Source organism: Schistocerca gregaria, chromosome 5 (assembly GCF_023897955.1).
Source record: "Schistocerca gregaria isolate iqSchGreg1 chromosome 5, iqSchGreg1.2, whole genome shotgun sequence".
Lineage (NCBI taxonomy): Eukaryota > Metazoa > Arthropoda > Insecta > Orthoptera > Acrididae > Schistocerca > Schistocerca gregaria.
Genome location: NC_064924.1, coordinates 39,274,294 through 39,295,572, shown reverse-complemented (window position 1 = coordinate 39,295,572; position 21,279 = coordinate 39,274,294). Strand labels below are relative to the sequence as shown.

The 21,279-nt window shown below is 43.7% G+C and overlaps 1 protein-coding gene across 1 annotated transcript in view; it reads right to left on the bottom strand.

Moving 5' to 3' along the window:
* The window catches only part of LOC126272157 (retinol-binding protein pinta-like), a 94,545-nt gene that overhangs the window by 61,017 nt on the left and 12,249 nt on the right, over positions 1-21,279 (bottom strand). Inside the window, exon 2 of the mRNA XM_049974790.1 lies at positions 2,468-2,628. Coding sequence (XP_049830747.1) covers positions 2,468-2,618 — 151 coding nt within the window. The 5' untranslated portion in view covers positions 2,619-2,628. The remainder of the gene's footprint in view (positions 1-2,467; positions 2,629-21,279) is intronic.

The following is a 21,279-nucleotide window of genomic DNA, read 5'->3' as shown; positions in this document are numbered from 1 at the left end:
ATATAATGCAGACGATAACTGAAAGAAATACACAATAAGGCGAACATAAATGACACTTTTATTCAACGACAATAATGACGCTGGAGCCGCCGCGATATACGATAGTCTCCTTGACATTAGCAAAGGCGAGTCATGGTACTTAATAGCGTGTGTTATGCAGCGAACAGCAATACATTCTCTGCAATGTGTTCCCAGGCTGGGCACTTTACGGAGTTAGTAAGGAGTTTCTGTGATAAGGCGTTCCATACCTCCATCAATCTGGTGTACAACTACTGCATGGTCATTGGTGCATGTAGTTCCATACCTGCATTACGGTAGTGGACAACTACTGCATGGTCATTGGTGCAGATAGTTCCATACTTCCACCAGGGTGGTGGACAACTAGTGCATGGTCATTGGTGCAGATGGAAGTGTTCTAACGCTCTCTCCATGGGTGTTCAGTGTGATTTACGTCGGGGGATGGGCAAGTCAGTCCATTTGCCGAATATTCCCTCGCTCCTGCGCTATTCGACGTGGTCGCGCTTTGTTATTAACAAAAAAGAAGTCATTGCCGAATGAACTGCTGAAAACTAGCGCAGGGGGAAGGAGTACAATCTCACAGTAAATTTGGCCAGTGAGACTACCATGTTCAAAAATTTGGAGATCAGTATGCCCATGCAACATGAAGCACTCCCACACCATAACACCTAGACCACCAAAACTATCATGTTCTATGATTATTAGTTTTCGTATGTTTGGAGGATGCTGATTCCGCAGCTGTTGTTCAGTTACTGAAAAACCGCTCCAATTGAGTAATGAGAACTTTATTAAGCCCTCAAGTCAGGTTTTGGCCATTACCTTAGGCCATTGTAAATAAAGAAAAACAGAGCTATACTCAAACAGACCATGAAAGCCCAACGGACCGACCGGCCGCCGTGTCATCTTCAGGCCACAAGCATCACTGGATGCAGATATGGAGGGGCATGTGGTCAGCACACCACTCTCCCGGGCGTATGCTAGTTTCCGAGACCGGAGCTGCTACTTATCAATGAAGTAACTCCTCAATTTGTCTGACAAGGGCCTGAGGGCACCCCGCTTGATAACAGTGATCGACAACTGCACGGTCATGCATCCAAGTGATGGCCATTATCAGGTGTATATGAAACTTACGATGTAGAGAAGCAACGTCGGTGATCAGTTGGATGTTCCGACAGTTTTTTTGCACAAAATACTTGATTATCGATAACTCCATAATCTGGAAAAATCTAAAGTTATTATTAATATTGTTTACCAGGTCGTTATAGCGTTCTGCATACTCCTTATTAAGAAATCGAATTTCTAGTTACACACTTCGTTTGATAACTCATATGGAGATACTTTTATGAATAAACTTTGTCGTGGTACCAAGAGAAATGTTTGTAGGAAGTCAGGAAATGCCTTTCAGAACTTCATGTGAGAAAGCACGAGTTATATTCCAAATGACTGATGTTTTCGGAATCCATGTGGGTTAGCACTGAGGAGGCCATTCTGTTCGATACACGTCTTTATATTTGCGCTTAGAATATGTTGTAGTACACTGCAGTAGCTAAATAACACTAATAATAATAACTCAGTGTCGGTCAACGTCCCGGTGCAACTGTTTCAGTCCCACACCACTCCGGCTACTTGTGTTCCCTAACCAATCCTGGCAATCCTAACGCTGCTGCGGACCTATGTATCTTCACATCACCCGAAGGTGAAAGTTAGGTTGAAGGCAGACGCAAATATTCCGTTGTCCGACCTATATTCGATCACCCGACCTGTTGGTTTCCAGCCACACGCTACCTCAATAGACCCAGCTACAACAGATGTGTCAATGCTTGATGCAATAATTTACCAACAGCCATATGTGTTGTAGAAATTTATTTTATGCACTTCGTATGTGCTACCAGTTTCGGCATTACATTGATGCCATCTTCAGGCCCCACACGTCATAGATGGCATCAATGTAATACGGAAACTGGTAGCATATAAGAAGTTTATAAAATAAATTTCTACAATACATACGGCTGTTGGTAAATTACTGCATCACGAAATACATGCCAGCCGTTGTCCCATGGTCCATAATGGATCAACGAAGATTTGAACAGTGACTCGAATACAGAATAAATTCCCTTTTCTTTACGTCCACGGTCAAAACTTTTTGTCATCAGACTACCGGTTTCGATCTATAATGACCATCTTCAGATCTGTTTTATAAAAGCATGATTCCAGTAGATTAGGACAAGTTTCTATAAAACAGATCTGAAGATGGTCATTATAGACCGAAACCTGTATGACAAAAAAAAAATTTGTGGCCATAGACTTAATGAAAGCAAATTTAATGGCTACATTCCTTAGAAGCGCTACGTTCCAAACTGAAGGCTCATCAGTAGTTTAAAGAACTAACACCAGTATTGGAATCGGTTGGGGTTTTTTAAAGATGAACTAGGTTACAAAGGTGACTGACCTATCGCGTCGGGCAGATGCGGTTGCATTCTGAGCCAGTCTCGCAGAGACGCGATGGTCTTCTTGATGTCCTCCTCGTCCGTCCCCAGCTGCTTCCTGATGGTCTCAACCTGCTCAGGCGTCGCAGGGACGAAGTTGTAATCGTCTGTCATTGTTGGTATGCTGCAAGAGCAAAGAAACACACATTGCTAGAATGTCAGCACGCTAATGGATAATCACACTTTTCATAATGTACACAGCGTCGGTGGAAAATTTCACGGCTTGTAAAAAATACAATATGTACTAAAAGGTATCCGGACACTCCTTTCTCCCGAGAGAATGACCGAGTGGTATAAAAGGAGGCGGGGAGTATAGTGTTGTCAGTAAGGAAGCAGCCACACCAGAGTAGGTCGGTCGGAAGAGCTCAGTGACTTCAAACATGGACCAGTTACTGGACGACACCTGAGTAGCAAATCCCTCACGGACATTTCAGCTCTTCTAAAGCTTTCCAAGGCGACTCTTAGTATGTTATTGTAAAGGGTAAACGCGAAAGAACAACCACAGCAAACCACGGCAAGACAGATCTCAAATACATACGGAGCGTCGAGCATCGCAGAAATCAGCATGAAAATCGCAAGAAATCAGCGAAAGGAATCAGTCGCGAGTTCCGGAGTACTACCGTAAGTTCATCTACTACAGTCATTGTACGTAGGGAGTTAAAAAAATAATGAGGTACAATGGTCGAGGATATCCTCTTGGGCTACACATTTCTGTAGCTGATGCCAAGTGATGCTCAATGCGTTTTGAAGAGTGATGCTACTGGACACCTGATGACTGGAAACGAGTGGGCTCAAATGATGAATCACGCTATACCCTGTGGCAATCCGGCGGAAAGAATTTGGATATGCCAAACTCCTGGACAACATTACCTGCCATCGTGTTTAGTATCAAAAAGTGGAAAGAGGATGGTGTCTTACGGAAATTGAGTGTTTTTCGTGGTTAGGATGTGGTCAGCTTACCGCGCTTAAGAAAACGCTGATTGAAGAGGGATCGGAACACACTGTTCAGTATCGAGTACTGCGTACATTAGAGAAACAGCTCAGACACGATATTCCCTCGTCAGAAAGCAGCAGCAGCGTTTATGACGCAATTTTTGGTGGACAGCAATATTCCCGAAATGGACTGTCGAACCCAGAGTCTCGAGATGAACCAAACAGAACACATTTGGAATGGATGAGAACATAAACTTCTTTCCTGATCCCAGCGTCCAACATCACACCTTCACTGTTTTCACCTCTAGAGGATTAGTGGACTGACAGTCCTTCAAAGACATTCACACGTCTTATTGAAAGTGTTCCCAGCAACGTTTAAGTCGTCATAAAGGCGAATGGTGGAGGCAGCTCATACTAAAGTCCGCTAATAACTGCCCGGGTACTTCTGACCAGACAATATATCTTTTACGACAGGGACACACAACACATTTAACTTTTTTGTAAACACGTAGATATTCATCAAAACCAGTGTTTCAGTAAGCCTATTCGCTGACTGTTGAGTGGGCAGATTTCAATCTTTGTTTAATCCCTACTTTCGAAGGCGTGGATCAGTAAAACTTATGGAACGTTTTTGTTTGTAATTTTTGTCCAGCGCCCCTTACAATAGTGAAAGCAATCGCTAAGCATAAAAAAAGTGGTTGGCTTGATTTCATTTGCTTGATTTACCTTAACATGGAACATTTCATTTTCCGAGTACAAGATGCTCATTAATTTGTGCAGTATTCACCATACGAAAATTATTGTTGAAGAAAATATTAGTTTTTATTAAAATATTATTTTATTTCTGTGTCATGTACCGATTATTAACTGCCGTAAATCTCTTGTATTCCGCATGTCTCTATCCCAATCTGGTGTTAGTACTAAACGGAAAATTGCTGCTAAACATCGGAATTTCCAAAGACAGTGCGAATTAAAACATGTCTGCTGCGAAGTAATGAAATAATATTCTTTTTATAATATTTATTTCGTATAATTTACTTGACGTATTTAGCAGGTGATACAGGTGCTATAATAAATTCCATTAGAGAAAAAGCAACAGAGGAGTTGTTAAATGATATTTTCCAACGAATTATCAAGTGGCCCCGTGGGAATGGTCTCTCTCTAAATTTTGAAAAAACCCACTCAATAATATCGTGCAGAATAATTTTCTGGGGTAAAATGCCATTTAGAAAGAAATCATTGTTTACACAAAACCGAGCACTAAGAATAATATGTGGTGTACAGCCACGGACGCTATGTAAGTAGTTCTTCAATGAGCTTGGCATTTTAACTGCGCTGTCACGTTACATATATTCGTTAATTAAATTCGTTGTAAATCATCCATTACAACTTGAGAAGAAGAGTGATGTTTATACTCAGAATAGTAGAGGCAAAAATGACGTATATTTCTCATTGCTTAAGTTGTCAGCGGCTGCTCAGAAAGACTATATATAGTAACTAAAATTTTAGGGGTTGCCCAATGACATAAAATGTCTGACAGGAAATGAAGTAAGTTTTAAATCTAATTTAAAATCATTTATCCGGGATATCCCCTACTCCATTGGCTAATTTCTACTTAGAAACCGGTAGCCACTGTAGTTGCATACGTAGGACTAAAAATCATTGTTAACATTAATCATATATACGTATCCTGTAAACAGAATCGTTACAAATTACTTCAGCAAAAGAATCGTTCAGATAACCCATGGAACACGTAAGTACTAACTAACTGACTAACCAATGACATTGTGGGAGCAGTTGTGTAGAATGGGCGATGATTTTGAAAGAAGTTGTAATATGGGCATCAACAAAAGTCAAGCAACGATACGAACAGAGGTCGAGTTAAATCAGGCAAAGCTAAATAAATTAGATTAGGAAATGAGACACTAAAAGCCGTAGGTGAGTCTTACTTAAATTTGTTAATGTCCAATATAAGTCTGTAAGGAAGTATTTCAAGCAGATATTTATTGGCTTGGAATCTTATAGGGAAGTCAAATGTTGACAGTAGGGATTAAAGACAAAAACAAAATTCTTGCCACTGAAGTGTATTGTTACAGAATAATGCTGAAGAGTAAATGGGTAGAAAGAATGACTGATAAGGAGTTAACGAATCGAATAGGGAAAGAAAGAAATTTATGGCACAACTCGACTCAAAAAAAAGGTGTGTTGGACACGTTCTGAGATCTAAACGAATCGTCAGCTTGGTAAGGGAGCAAAGCGCGACCTGTAAAAACTGTAGAAGAAGTCTTGACTGTAATAATTACATTCAAACCAGTAACTCCCTACACACCCGAGTGTCTAAAGAATCAAAATCCTACGCATAAAACAGCTTCAGTCTGGATGAGTACATTGTGGGTAATTTGTGCTCCCTCTTAAGAGAAGCTAGTTCGTCACGCGTCTCAGTGTTTCGACATATCTCCTGAACTATGGGTCGTACAATTATATAATTTTACACATACATTTAGTGGTGCATGTAGATATTGTTTGCGAAATGTGTTGTAAATAGAGTCACTAGTAAAGAAGTAATAAAATAAAACGCCAAGTCTGATGCTGAAGTTTCACTGCGTGAACAACGAAAATGTCGTGCGATAGAAACTCTTTCCCATTCATTATTTTATTGGAGGGGGCAGGGGGGGTTAAAATGGAGCATAACGTCAGCGACAAACATTTTGGAAGGTTTGAAACTATGTCTAAGGTTTGTCGGCAGTCACTAATTCTCATTCTGAAATAATGTATGAGGGGCATTCTATAATACAACTTTTTTTTTCGACGAATTTCCTTTGAGGATGTTCAGAATTTATTGTGGAACATCGAGCAATATTGATGCTTCAGCCCCTATAGTTCATGAAGTTTCCACAAGTGGCGGCGCAATACTTAGCCTTCAGAATACCATCTCTAACAGAGGTGCGTTCCAAGCAAAGAGTTATCATCGAGTTTCTTTTGGCGGAAAACCAGAGCATCGCAGATGTTCATGGGTGCTCGCAGAATCTCTACGGAGACCTGGCAGTCGATAAAACCACTGTTGCTCGTTGGACTAGGCGCCCATCATCATCGCAAACAAGATCGCTGAAACCTGTCCGATTACCCGCGTGCCGGGGGGCCACAAACAGCTGCGATTTGAAGAGAAGAGTTCAGCGTGTTCTTCTCCAACGAAAAGGAAAGCGAACTTCCTCTTCCTGATGACAACGCAAGGCGTCACACAAGTCTACGCACCCGTGAGGATCTCATAAAACTTGATTGGACTGTTCTTCCTCATCCACCGACAGCCCAGATCTTGGACCTTCCAACTTCCGTCTGTATGGCCCTATGAAGGATGCATTCCGCAGGGAGCAGTACATGGACTATTTGGACGCTACGGATGTAGCCAGACGTTGCCTCTGACGTCGACCAGTGCAGTGTTACCACGTGGGGATACGGGCCTTCTCAGGTACGTGGCGTCAAGGTATCACATTAAGCGGAGATTATGTTGAAAAATAGGACTTTGTAGCCAGAAGAGTGGGGAATAATGTGGTGTATTGGAATTATAAATAAAACTACCCTGCTTTAAGAAAAATAGTGTGTTACATTAATTATTAGACACCACTCGTATGATAAAGTCTGGGTAATTTGCACGCAGTGAGTTACGCTGCCTACATATTCACAGTTTCTAGCTTCCATACTTGACTTATTGTTTTAAACCTTTAACGTAAAATTATTCCTCTTAGTGAGTAGATGATGACTGCTTTCTAAATTTTTTAAATTCGGTCCGTTATTTTTGTTCCTGAAAGCTGTCAAATAGGATACCTTCAGTTGAGACCATCTGACAGTTTAAGCTGTTCCGTCATACAAATGGGTGTGCAGGCTGCAGTAGTGATACAGAGACGAACAGTCTTGCATACAACAGACTTGCATGGAGAGTGGCAGCAAACTAGTCTTGGGACTGGAATGAAATGTGCGTATGCTATGTCTGGCCGCAAGACCGCATTCTGGGTGTTCGTCCGCCTGGTGAATGTCTTTTTATTTGAAGTCATTATGGCAAATTGCGCGTCAATGATGGTGAAATGATAATGAGGACACACAAAAGCCCACTTCCGAGCGAGGAAGATCCCCTACCCCATCGGTGGTGATCGAACACGCGGCCGCATGATCGAGAATGTGCAGTGTTTACCAAAAGGCCACGAGCCGCTGTCCTTTGGATTGAATATCATAAAAGCAACGCTCATGTGCTAACTTTAAGAGTGGTGCAGAGTAGTTCACTCTCTGTTTTCCGTAAAATCAGACTACTACTTCCACTTCTGAGGAATATCTCTTCTCTTTCAGGTGTATTCGATCACGGACTGGGAGCAGGACAAGTAGGCCAGTGGAGAACACAAAAAACCAGTTTCTGGAGGCACAGCCGCGGTCCAGACAGTCACGTGGGGCGTGACTAAATGCGGAGTGACTCATTCACCGCTCCGCATTGTCTGCCCCCGTTGTGTCTCAGAAAGGCTCTCTTCAGTTGATAAACACAGCTAGGTACGGATTTTGTTTCGTTTTCCAGGATCGAAGTACATGCTTAGGTGTAACAAACGATCATCTAATACCACGTAATTCTCAAACGTTTTCGAGAAACCCCTGTTTATATTCTTGCAGGCCTACTGAATATCGCAGGAGAGCAGCGACTATAACGGTGGGCTAGTAGTCTTCTCGTACTGGTTCTATGTCACTTCGTCGTCTGCTCTTTTCTAGTCATGTGTCTACGGATGCATTCAGGAGCGTATGGCAGCCAAGTCAGGCTGGGCTACAGCTGCTCTGAATAATATCAGCGATATCGCACTTAATTGTATTTATAAACAAATGTTTATTCCATCACGTTTGCTTATTATACCCCTATTATACTCGTCATGAACGCCATTGTAGCGATAAAAGTGAGTTAGACTCGACGCAGTACGGGCAGTCTCTTGGTCTGCCACCTAATCCTGCCGTGCGAACGACTCAGCTTGATGTATGACGCTCTCGTACGATCTTCAACAGTTTCGTACAACTCTGAACCTCAATTTCTCGGAGATCACGTACTAGAACAGTTCTCCTTATGTGTGACCAAAACCGATGAGCCGTTGGTTATCTGATTCCTTTATGAGACTGCGGTTGATTGTAACTTACTTCAGGGCTGACGTTTACGACTACTGCGTGTTTGTTTCCTGGACTCTGGACAGCACATTCTGACTATTTCCTTCTACCTTTTATTTTATTATAACATAACTGATCATCCATATTACACATGGTGTATTTTAGAGTGTTTAGAGGAGACAAAAAGAAGCACTTTTTTCATGTGACAAAAATGTCACCATTTCTGCACTACAGGTCCATGAATGTTTTGACGCTAGTGATGCTCAGAGACAGTATTCAGACTGCAGTGCGATGATACCAGTTTTAGAGATGTTGATGATCTCCTATGAATTTCTCTTTTATGGTGTTGAGATCACGCGTTTTGTGTACGACACACCGACAGACACTCCAAAAGATGCGGTTGCCGGTTTGGCTGAAGCTACAGCCATTACTCCTGGACTTCGGCTTGTTATAAATGCGTTAGACAATTAACACGCAGATGCCACTTGTGCATTAATGTAAACGGTCGGCTCTCTCAAAAACTGGTCGCTTGCTCTTTGAAACGAGGCGGTCCGAATGTCAACTCTCACGTGATTGGTGGGCACGGAAAACCTAAATCTGAATGCCCTTTCGAGGCATTCGAATACGACCCCAGTCCTCAGACACTGCACTTGGCCTACTGGTGGTGGAATATCGAAAATTTTCCCTTCACAGTGTTTTTTTCATACCTGAGTAGTAATTAGACATCCGCAGCATTTGTCACGCATGCCCTGTGTAATACCGACTCCAGCCTAGATAAGGGCCACAGTTCGGCGAGAAGGAGAGTCCGTAAGTTTCTACAACAGTGGCGTTTCGAGCTGAAGAATTTATTGGCGAATATATCGCGTAGAGCTACCAAACTGCTTTTCGCCCCCTTTTGCAAACACTGCCAACCACTTTCTTTGTCATTGGGTAGGCGTAGTCGAGATACGGCAGGGAGCCTGACAATTCATCAAGCCAGAAACGTACGTTCGCAAACGTGTGAACAAGGCTGTTGTTATGCTGGAAGATGGGAGTGTCCACAGCGCACTCATCAGGAAGATGTGGAATACAGAACAATACTTGGTCATCGAAAATGATGAGATCAGCATCTGGGTTCATGTGCACAGTAACCTGAATGAATAATCGTAATTCACCGTACGAAGAACGGCCTGAATTATGCCCTCCGCACTCTGCAGGTTAAACGCGTTATTGGGACGTCGATGCAATCGATACCTTGCATCAATTGAAAAGGGGCAAAATCGTGACTCTCAGTACGACACAAGACGCACCGAGTCAACTGATGTCCAGTTTATGAGTCGTTTCGCCCAGTGAAGACGGGCAGCTTCATGTGCCGTTGAGAGAAATGGCCTTTAGCCAGGTAGCAGTCTGTAAGTGTCCATTGCACTTTCGCTCGGGAACCTGTTGAGGTCGACTCGCATACAGAGACAGAAGTAATTTCTGGTGGGACGGAAATCGATAGTGATTAGAAGATGCGATATTCGCCTCCAGTCGCTGCCACGATCTTTCAGCGACCACTGTTCTTATGGTGTCACATGTCTTAGCATGATACACTAGACGCGTTGGCCATTGATACACCAATAATTTGGGCAACCTGATTTATGATTTGGTCATGGCAACGACCGAACAGGGTAGGTCCTTCCTGTCATGCTGTCACGTCCCACGTCGACTGATAATAGAGCGCTGATTGCGTAACAGCTCTGTGACACATTAACATCATTTCACCTCCATGAATTGTGTCAGCGTGTGTGTGGGTCGCGTGATTTCCTGGTACCTGTTCCATACCACATACAGCGCTCCAGACGGGCCGGTGTTCTCTTTTACGAGATTTACTTAAATTTCATTTGGTGAGTATTTGTAGTTATGTTTAGATCCGTAGAATGTCTACATTTAGACAGGGTAATTCCCTGAAGATGTTACAAGCTATCAGGAATAATGGGAAAGGGTAAATGTATCCATTTTGGATGAGGGACCCTGGTCCAGAAAGGACCGAGTCAAAGGTTGTATGTGAAAATCGTTCTGACATCTCCGTATCGGTATCGTTGTTTCTCAGTCTGTAGGGTAGGTAACTTTGAGGAAGTAGTATGGGCCAAAATGAAAAAAAAAAAGTAAATATAGGCTGCTAAAATACCTTAAGAGTTGTACGCCCTTGCTCATCTTCGCTACTGTGAAACACATTTTTCTACTGAAAAATGCCTTCTGTTCTAAGGGTATACGTTTTGGAGCTGGACAGTTTTTTCGTGCATACTACCTCCTCAAAACATATGGAAACCAAATAACTGGCAAAAGTAGTTGAGTTTTGCTATTTGGGTAGCAAAATAACTGATGATGACAGAAGAAGAGAGAGCATTTAATGTAGACTGTTAATGACAAGAAAAGCTTGTCTGAAGTAGATAAATTTTTTAATGTCGAATATAGAGTTATGTGGTAGGAACCCTTTTCTGAAGGTATTTTTCTGGATTGTAACCATGTTTGGAAGCAATACATGGACGATTAACAGTCTAGACGGGAATAGAATAGAGGCTTTTGAAATGCTTAAGACTAGATGAGTAGATCGCGTAACTGAATAGAATTGAAAAGACAAAGAATTTGTGGCACAACACAACTTGACTAAAGGAAGGGATCGGTTGAGGGCACACATTCTGACGCATCAACAAATCACCATTATAATAGGGGAGGAAAGTGAGCGTGTCTGTGTGTGTGTGGGGGGGGGGGGGGGGGGGTTGGGAGGGGGTAGAACAGCGGGGGTGAAAATTGTAGAGGGAAGTATTTTAATTTATAATGGTACGACGGGCAGAGATGATGGACTACCGCAGACATCACGCCTATTATCTATGACAATGTTGCATACAAATTATTACAACTGAAATGGTGGCCTAAGGTACGTCTGGCTTGGTATCAGAAGGTAACACGCGCAGGAGCGGCAGCGCCGTCGCTGAGTGCAGTGAGAGGGGTTGCAGCGCGAGCTGCTCCACTTGTTTCGGGCGCGGCGCGCCTCCTGCGCTGTCAGTCAAGGACGGATCGAATTCACTTCGCGTTATTCAACCTTAACCTGATATACCGGGCATGACTGTGGTCTGAAACGGTTTCCAACACTCGCTATGACAGAAGCCAAGTTGTACCATCACCACCGCTTAAAAAAAAAAAAAAAAAAAAAAAAAAAAAAAAAAAAAAAAAAAAAAAAAGCCGAACGTTAAAACACGAGAGGCGTTCAGTATCTAACCCAACAGTCTTTTTTCTGAAAGCAGGTTTGTTTTATACAGGGCTCCAATACATCACATTGACATTGTCCACCACTATTTTGGCTATAAAACTCAGGTTTTCAACATAACCTCATTTCAGTGAGATAGCCTTACGCCATCTTACTGATAGGGCTTCCATGCCAGCGTTTAACCACTCTGCTCGTCGACGGTGGAGCAAACGTCTTGTTACATCAACAACCCGCCAATCATCCACCTATCTCTTCCCGTGGAGTCCATCCTTCATTGAGCAAAGGAGATGGTAGTCCGAAGATGCGAGATCCGGTGGTTTAGAGTGGACGAGGAAGAAAAGTCCAACAAAGTTTTCGGGAGCTCCTATCTCGTGCGCAGACTTGTGTAAGGGCTTGCATTGTCATGGGAAAGGAGAAGCACGTTTACATTACTGTGGCGACGAACAAGCCGAAGTCGTTTCTTCAGTCTCCTTAAGGTAACACAACACGCTTCAGAGTTGATCGCAGCAGCATGAGGAAGGACTTCGAACAGAATAACTCCTTCAGAATCTGAGAGTGCGGCTTTGAACTTTTCGTTTGGGGGAGAGGGTATGACGCCTCTGCATGAATTGCCAGTTTATTTCCAGTTTGTAGTGATGAACACATGCTCTATCGCCTGTGACCATGTCGACAAAAAATAGTCGCGATGAGCCTCGTAGCGCGCAAGCAATTCCGCACAGATGGTCCTTCTTTGCTCTTTATGGTCTTCTGTTAGGCGGCAAGGATCCCGGCGGGCACACACCTTTGAATACCCTAGTTTGTGGACGAGTGTGTTGGCACTACCAGCAGATTCGTCCAGCTGAGCAGGGAGGTGCTTCATTGTGATTCGTCCATCACCTCTAATGAGAGTGTCCACACGTTCCACCATTGCAGGAGTCACAGCTGTGTGCGACGGGCAGGTACGCGGCAGATCGACCTTGTTGCGATGCTAACAGACGCCTCGTCCAAGGACTCGCCGTACTTTGGTTTAACGGCAGGTTTCCGTATACATTCTGCAAAAGCCTATGAATATCTGCGATGCATGAATATCTGCGATGCTCTGCTTTTCCGCCTAAAGAAGCTAAATTAGGACCCCCTGCTTGGAATGTACATCCGTTACAGACGCCATTCTGAATGCAATGTCTAGCGCCATCAACAATGGCAACTTTTTGAAAGTACATAGTCTGAAGGAGGAATATCCGACGATGTTTCACAACAAATTCCGGATTTTTTTTTCATCGAATTGTCTGAGGAAAAAAGATGTCGCATTACTTTTTCAACTCCTCTCCTACTAATACTCAGAAAAAAATCTTTGAAGAGTAGCAGAATATAGTTCATTCCGCTTTCGTCCCTCAGGGCAACTGATGACAGAAAGACATCCGGCTTAAATTAAAATAATTCATAACACAACAACGAAAACACATTTTTGATGGAAATTACTTATTCTTGTTGTTTTTAGTGTTATTAATCCCAATATGAGCATAAATACAATTGCTTATAATATAAAATAAACATATTAAGACATATGGCGCAGATTCCTCTACGCATCTTAAAATGTTGCATAAAATTACTATTGCTGTCTCCACAAATTAAGTTGGGCATAATGAAATAGCTTGTAAGGCCTCAAGCAAAGATACAGAACATTTCAAGGATCTCTGTGAGAAAGTTTCTAATCTACCAAAATCATAATTGAAAAAAGACATGTTTGTTGGATTTGACATTACAAAAATGATATTGTATTCCAACTTTGAATCAAACAGAACTGTCAGTAAAACGAGGACTTACGTATAATTCCAGGAGGTTTTTACTAAGATCTCAGGACACACATTCTCTTCCATTGCAGCATTTTTTAGTTTAAACACATTTTCTTCGACCGACCTAAACAGTGGAAGCTAAACGACCTAGTTCTCCCAGGGCACTGTTGGTTAAATTCTAGAACCATGTGTTGAAAGAAGATGGCGTATGGATCGTGAGAGTAAGATAACAGAAATAAGGACACGTACACAGGTACATTCAAGGTCGAGTTCCCTCCGTCAGTATGCGAAAAGAATAGGAGAGATAAGGATTACCTATCGATTGTAATCGATAATATGGATATGATTATACGCTCACCAATACAACGCGTGACAGCTTGCAGAACCTGTAAATATATTAAAACACAAAGAATTACAGACACTCACTGCGACCAAGCATTGACTGGAATCAATGAGAAAGTAAGCCGAACTGGGATTCAAGCCCAAGTGTTCTTCTTGCTGGGCACATGCTCTGACCACTGAGCCACTAAGACACAGTGGCCATTGCAGTTGCACGGACTATTCTAGCACACCTCCCGTCAGACCCAAATTCTCAAATCCACACACTATTAATGTAGTGCCCATTGCCCATTATCACTAGTCGCGGCATTTCGCCGATTCCCGAAAGAGATGGAGCTTGGTGTGCATGTCTGAAAGAAGATATATATACACTCCTGGAAATTGAAATAAGAACACCGTGAATTCATTGTCCCAGGAAGGGGAAACTTTATTGACACATTCCTGGGGTCAGATACATCACATGATCAAACTGACAGAACCACAGGCACATAGACACAGGCAACAGAGCATGCACAATGTCGGCACTAGTACAGTGTATATCCACCTTTCGCAGCAATGCTCCCATGGAGACGATCGTAGAGATGCTGGATGTAGTCCTGTGGAACGGCTTGCTATGCCATTTCCACCTGGCGCCGCAGTTGGACCAGCGTTCGTGCTGGACGTGCAGACCGCGTGAGACCACGCTTCGTCCAGTCCCAAACATGCTCAATGGGTGGCAGATCCGGAGCTCTTGCTGGCCGGGGTAGTTGACTTACACCTTCTAGAGCGCGTTGGGTGGCACGGGATACATGCGGACGTGCATTGTCCTGTTGGAACAGCAAGTTCCCTTGCCGGTCTAGGAATGGTAGAACGATGGGTTCGATGACGGTTTGGATGTACCGTGCACTATTCAGTGTCACCTCGACGATCACCAGAGTTGTACGGCCAGTGTAGGAGATCGCTCCCCACACCATGATGCCGGGTGTTGGCCCTGTGTGCCTCGGTCTTATGCAGTCCTGATTGTGGCGCTCACCTCCATTCACGCCTGTCGCGACACCATTGGAGGCGGGCTGCACGATGTTGGGGCGTGAGCGGAAGACGGCCTAACGGTGTGCGGGACCGTAGCCCAGCTTCATGGAGACGGTTGCGAATGTTCCTCGCCGATACCCCAGGAGCAACAGTGTCCCTAATTTGCTGGGAAGTGGCGGTGCGGTCCCCTACGGCACTGCGTAGGATCCTACGGTCTTGGCGTGCATCCGTGCGTCGCTGCGGTCCGGTCCCAGGTCGACGGGCACGTGCACCTTCCGCCGACCACTGGCGACAACATCGATGTACTGTGGAGACCTCACGCCCCACGTGTTGAGCAATTCGGCGGTACGTCCACCCGGCCTCCCGCATGCTCACTATACGCCCTCGCTCAAAGTCCGTCAACTGCACATACGGTTCACGTCCACGCTGTCGCGGCATGCTACCAGTGTTAAAGACTGCGATGGAGCTCTGTATGCTACGGCAAACTGGCTGACACTGACGGCGGCGGTGCACAAATGCTGCGCAGCTAGCGCCATTCGACGGCCAACACTGCGGTTCCTTGTGCGTCCGCTGTGCCGTGCGTGTGATCATTGCTTGTACAGCCCTCTCGCAGTGTCCGGAGCAAGTATGGTTGGTCTGACACACCGGTGTCAATGTGTTCTTTTTTCCATTTCCAGGAGTGTATATATATATGTATGTGTGTGTGTGTGTGTGTGTTATAAATATACACAGGATATAACAGGTATAAGTGCAGATACCTTTATTGGTCACTTCGAACAGTGTGCTGAACATTACGACAGTATTTACCTAATTTTCAAACTGCTAATTATTATTAGTATATTTTTAGGTTTTTTAACATCTCCAAGTACATATGGCAAGAGCAAGCCATTAATGCTTAAATTCCCTTGGGCAGCATGTCAGGTTTAAAGTGTTAACACGTGGACAATCAGTTACTAAATTATGTAACATGTTTGCGAAAAGACTATTAGATACTACTACCATAATATCTTCCATTACAATCTGTACATAGACTGACAAAAGAAATTGAAGCACCCAGAAATGGAGGAGAAACTAAATAGAACTTCGTGAATTGAAAAGTCGTCACCAAAGCCACTCAGATTTGCGCAGAAGTTGGCAGTACAAGCCCTCTTGTCATTACAGCATTGCACCACCTCTGGCTTTGATACATGCACGGATTCGGTTGCTAAGAATATCATGAAGAAGTAGCATTCACTTCTGAAAGAAGTTTGCCCACAACTGTTGTAACTAGCCCTTGTTATCCTGGATAATGGCGCTGGGACAGAGTTGACGTTCAGGCTAGTCCAACACATAATCTATTGACAAGATATTTGGTGATTTTGGAAATCATAGGAGTATTTCCACATCAGACAGATAATTCATAGAGACACATACCATGTGCGGACGAGCAATGTCCTCTTGCAAAAGATCACCTCACTACTGTCACATGAGGGCTAACACATGAGGACGTAGGGTGTCCGTGATTTGCCGTTGAGCTACCAGAGCTTCCTAAATCACTACCATCCCTTACGTGAAGTCATACATTATGAAACCCAACACCATGCAGCCAAGAGTGATACCACTGCGCCTCTAACCTTCCTGGAATTTGGCCTCTTCCGCTGTCGCCTATGTACTCGACAATAATAGTCTTCCAGGGCAGTGTGGATTCTTCACTGAACACAATGCGTTGCCATTCATAAGCAGTCCTTGCTTCGCTATCATGGCACCAACCAAAAAGAAAAAAGGGAGATTATATCGGACCAAGGAAGGAAGGAAATCGGTCGTGCCCTTTCAAAGGAAGAACATTTTCCTCAAGAGATGCAGGGAAATGGTGGAAACTCAAAATCCGCCTGGGGGTCGGGAATTTGAACTGTCGTCCTTCCGAATGCGTGTCCAGTGCCAACCACATAGCACTACCTTGCTCGGTGGCACCGCTTCAAACACAGCCATTTGTATATGAAGATAGTAACTGTTCTCGAAAGAGAAGATACTATTGATGGCCGTGCAGCGTCTCTAGAATACATAATAATTAACTGAAACCCTCAGCTGCAGACAGGTGTTATTGATATTCCTCGATGGGGACAGCTGAAAATGTGTGCCCCGAACGGGACACGAACCAGGGATCTCTTGCTTACATGGCAGACGCTCTATCCATGTGAGCCACAGAGAACACTGATGAATAGCACGATTGCAGGGACGTAGCCCTTGCACGCCTCCCGTGAGACCCACATTCCCAATTGTCTACAATTTACATACTTAATGTTCCTAATAGATATTTTGCCCATCCACTCTATTAGAAACATTACATATGTAAATTGTGGACAGATGGGAATGTGGGTCTCACGGGAGCCGTGCAAGAGCTATGTCCTTGCAATCGCGCTATTCAGTTGTGTCCTCGGTGGCTCAGATGGATAGAGCATTTGCCATGTAAGCAAGAGATCCCGGGTTCGAGAGCCAGTCGGGGCACACATTTTCAGCTGTCCCCATCGAGGTATATCAACAACACCTGTCGGCAGCTGAGGGTTTCAATTAATTATCATTTACAGCCGTTTGTGTTGCGGTGTCAACAGCAGCCTAATTTCTAGACCCGCTCCTGACAGTCTCCCACCAACGAGGCGGAATGACGTTGCAGAATTACATGTTCTCGAATGGTAGGCACATGTGGGTAGACGTTACGATGTTTCTGATGGGCCATTCCGTGGTGTTTGCTTCTGGTGGGCAGACGTGGTCGGTTGGAGTATTGGCGCCGAGTATGCCTGCCCTCACGTTACCACACAGTCCATGATCGGGCCACTGTCACATCCGATGCTCATCGAATCTGAATAGGGCATGATTCAACCAGCCGGTTAAATGGTGACCCACAATGAGGCCCCTTTCAAACTGTTTCAACTACTGATAAGGCTGTCGCATACGAATACGTGGCAATTCCGTGTTGAGTTATCACTCAACATCTGACGTTATTCAAGCCCGTTATACGCTGAAAGACAAAGAAACTGGTACATCTGCCTAATATTGTGTAGGGCCACAGCGAGCATGCGGATGTGCCGCAACATGACGTAGCACGGACTCGACTGATACCTGATGTAGTGCTGGGGGCACTGACACCATGAATCCTCCACGGCTGACAATACAATAAACCCGCGAGCACGCAAAAGTGCCGCAGTGGACTGAACTGACGTCTGAAGCAGCGCAGGAGGAAATTCACACCTTGAAATCTGAAGGGCTGTCCATAAATTCGTAAGAGTACGAGGAAGTGAGGATCTCTTCTGAACAGCAAGTTGCAAGGCACTCCATATATGCGCAACAACGATAATGTCTGGGCAGTTTGCTGGCCAGCGGAAAAGTGTTCCTGGAGCCAATGTGTAGCGATTCTGGACGTGTTGGGCGTCGCACTGTCCAGCTGGAATTGTCCAATTCCGTCGAAATGCACAAGGACATGAAGGAATGTAGCTGATCACATAGGATCTTACGTATGCGTCACATGACAGAGACGTATTTATACATATCAGGGGTCCCATATCAATCCAACACCACACGCCCCACACGCCCGTTACAGAGCCTCCACCAGCTTGAACAGTCCCCTGAATTCATAAGGTTGTCTCCATATCCGTACGCCTCCAACCCCTCGATCCAATTCGAAACGAGACTCGTCCGACCAGGCAACGAGTTTCCAGTCATCAACAGTCCAATGCCAGTGTTGATGGGGCCAGGTGAGTCGTAAAGCTTTGTGTCGAGCAGTCATCAAGGGTACACGAGTGGGCCCTCGGCTCCGAAAGCCCATATCGGTGACGTTTCGTTGAATGGTCCGCGTGCTGACGCTGGTTGATAGCCCAGCGCTAAAATCGGCAGAAATTTGGAAAAGGGTTACACTTCTGTCACGCAGAACGATTATCTTCAGTCGCCATTGGTCCCGTTCATGAAGGATGTTTTTTCCGGTCATTGCGATGTCGGAGATTTAATATTTTATCGAATTCCTAATCTTCACACTCGTGAAATGGTCTTACGGGAAAATCACCACTTCATCGCTACCTCGGAGATGTTGTGTCTCATCGCTCGTGCTCTGACTATAACACCACTTAAATCTTGATAACCAGCCGCTGTAGCAGTAATAATTGATCTAACAACTGCGCGAGACTCTTGTCGCCCTATATAGGTTTTTCCGACCGCAGCGCCGTATTCTGTCTATTTACATATCCCTGTATTTGAATACTCATGTTTCTACCAGTTTCTTTGGCGCTTCAGGGTATATGCTGTAGCGGTTGTCAGGGGAGCCAACACCGTGTTACTAGAGGAGGCCGAAATGCATGCGTTTTAGTTCACGTAGGCTAGCGTGATGTCTAAACAGGACAAGGAAATTAGAATTTAGAAAAACGGACGTAGCCGGTGGAATACTTAACTTTAATACATTAATGATGAACGTTGGTCTTGACGGTACATGATTCACAATATCAGTAGTAACTGATAATGGCGCCTTGCTAGGTCGTAGCAAATGACGTAGCTGGAGGTTATGCTAAACTATCGTCTCGGCAAATGAGAACGTAAGTAGGCAGTGAACCATCGCTAGCAAAGCCGGCTATACAACTGGGGCGAGTGCCAGGGAGTCTCTAGACTAGACCTGTCGTGTGACAGCGCTCGGTCTGCAATCACTGGTAGTGGCGACAGGCGTGACCGACGTATACTACCGGACCGCGGCCGATTTAAAGGCTACCACCTAGCAAGTATGGTGTCTGTCGGTGACACCACATATCCTAACAGACGCGAACAATAGTGCTTCAGTGTCGTCGGCGTTCAACATGTCACATGGAATTGCAACTCTGCTCATATATATATCCGCCAATGGTGTATATCTGTACAGAGTTAAAGTGACATCGGGCAATTTCTTCTGGACGCTATGTCACTATATGTAGAGAGATACATGTCCACTCCCACACGTAATTGATTTTGGAACAGTTTTACAAATGCTTGTCATTTTCCTGTAGATTATGCACAATAAATACTCGTCCCCAATTTTAATTTTTAAAAGGTAGCCACACAGTTTTATTAGTACCAGCTGCAAGAGAAAAACTACAAACGAAATGAAATAGCTCTTAGTATATGTGATGGTAGGAGTTAGTGTGATTATGTGGACGTCATATAATGATGTGTTACGATCTTGTGCTGGTTTGGTAGGTCCCTTTTTCGTATAATGACTGTGAAGAGTCAACGTGCACACGTTTTTTTCCTGACAGGATATTTACTTCAGTTGTAAAGCCAACAATACATCAGTTTGAAGGTATTGATGGGAGCAGACCGACAAGTTTGTAAAATTGTTTTATTAATGACTTCTCGAAATATTTGTTTCACGTAAACGTAATATCCCAGGCTACAGAGCTCTAGAGCCGGGAAATGCACCACACAGAAAGCAAATGAATATGTCTCAGAGGCATTGAATCCACAATCATTGTACTGCAGAACCAAGAAAATAATGAAATTAAGACATGTGCATGGGCTCTGTCTAAAATAACAGTCGTTACACTTGCATCTAATTTTTTTATTTTTATTTATTTATTTATTTATTTACTGCACTGCTATAGTAGCTCATAAAGCGACCAACAAACTACATATGAGTGAGAGTAGTATCGTTTATATTGATATAGAGCCATAAAAATCGACAATAACTAAACAAAATGACATCACATTTGCCTTTATTTAGTTTCCTAATGTTCCTCGGAAGTATGATACGTACATTATAGGACAGTTATTTACGATTCTCTTGTAACATACAGGTATTTACCGAAGACTTCGTCTTGCTTTAATAACAAAATATTGCCAGTGAACACCAGAAAACCTAACCTTTCGCAGAAAGACGTCGTATATCCACCAAACAACACGAATTTTTGCTCCCTACATGCACATTATTTTAATGTTGCAAATAAGCCACAACAACTGTACTGAAAGGGAAGCTACACAGACGTCACACTAAAACGTCAATAGGAATACAACTATATCCCATTTCGAAAGAAACCATTTCCTCAGTTTTAGCTACATCTGCGGCACAAACGACAAGAACCTGCAACACATTCACTTCTGGTTTTCTACAATTTAATACTCGTGTATTAAGAAATCGAATGAAGTGGAAGAATGGGTGAATTATTTGACTCTATAAAATTTTTTTACGTATTACAGACGACAACAAAAATATATGCTTTCATGCACGAATATGTGATTATATCAGGGGAGTAAGCTGCAATTATATTTGAAACTAATTCTTCATGAATAAATTGTAGCTTATGTCAATGAATCAGTGAGATTCGTCGGTTTCTACATTTATTTCACAATCATTCTTGTCTCTTGTGAATTCAATAATGTA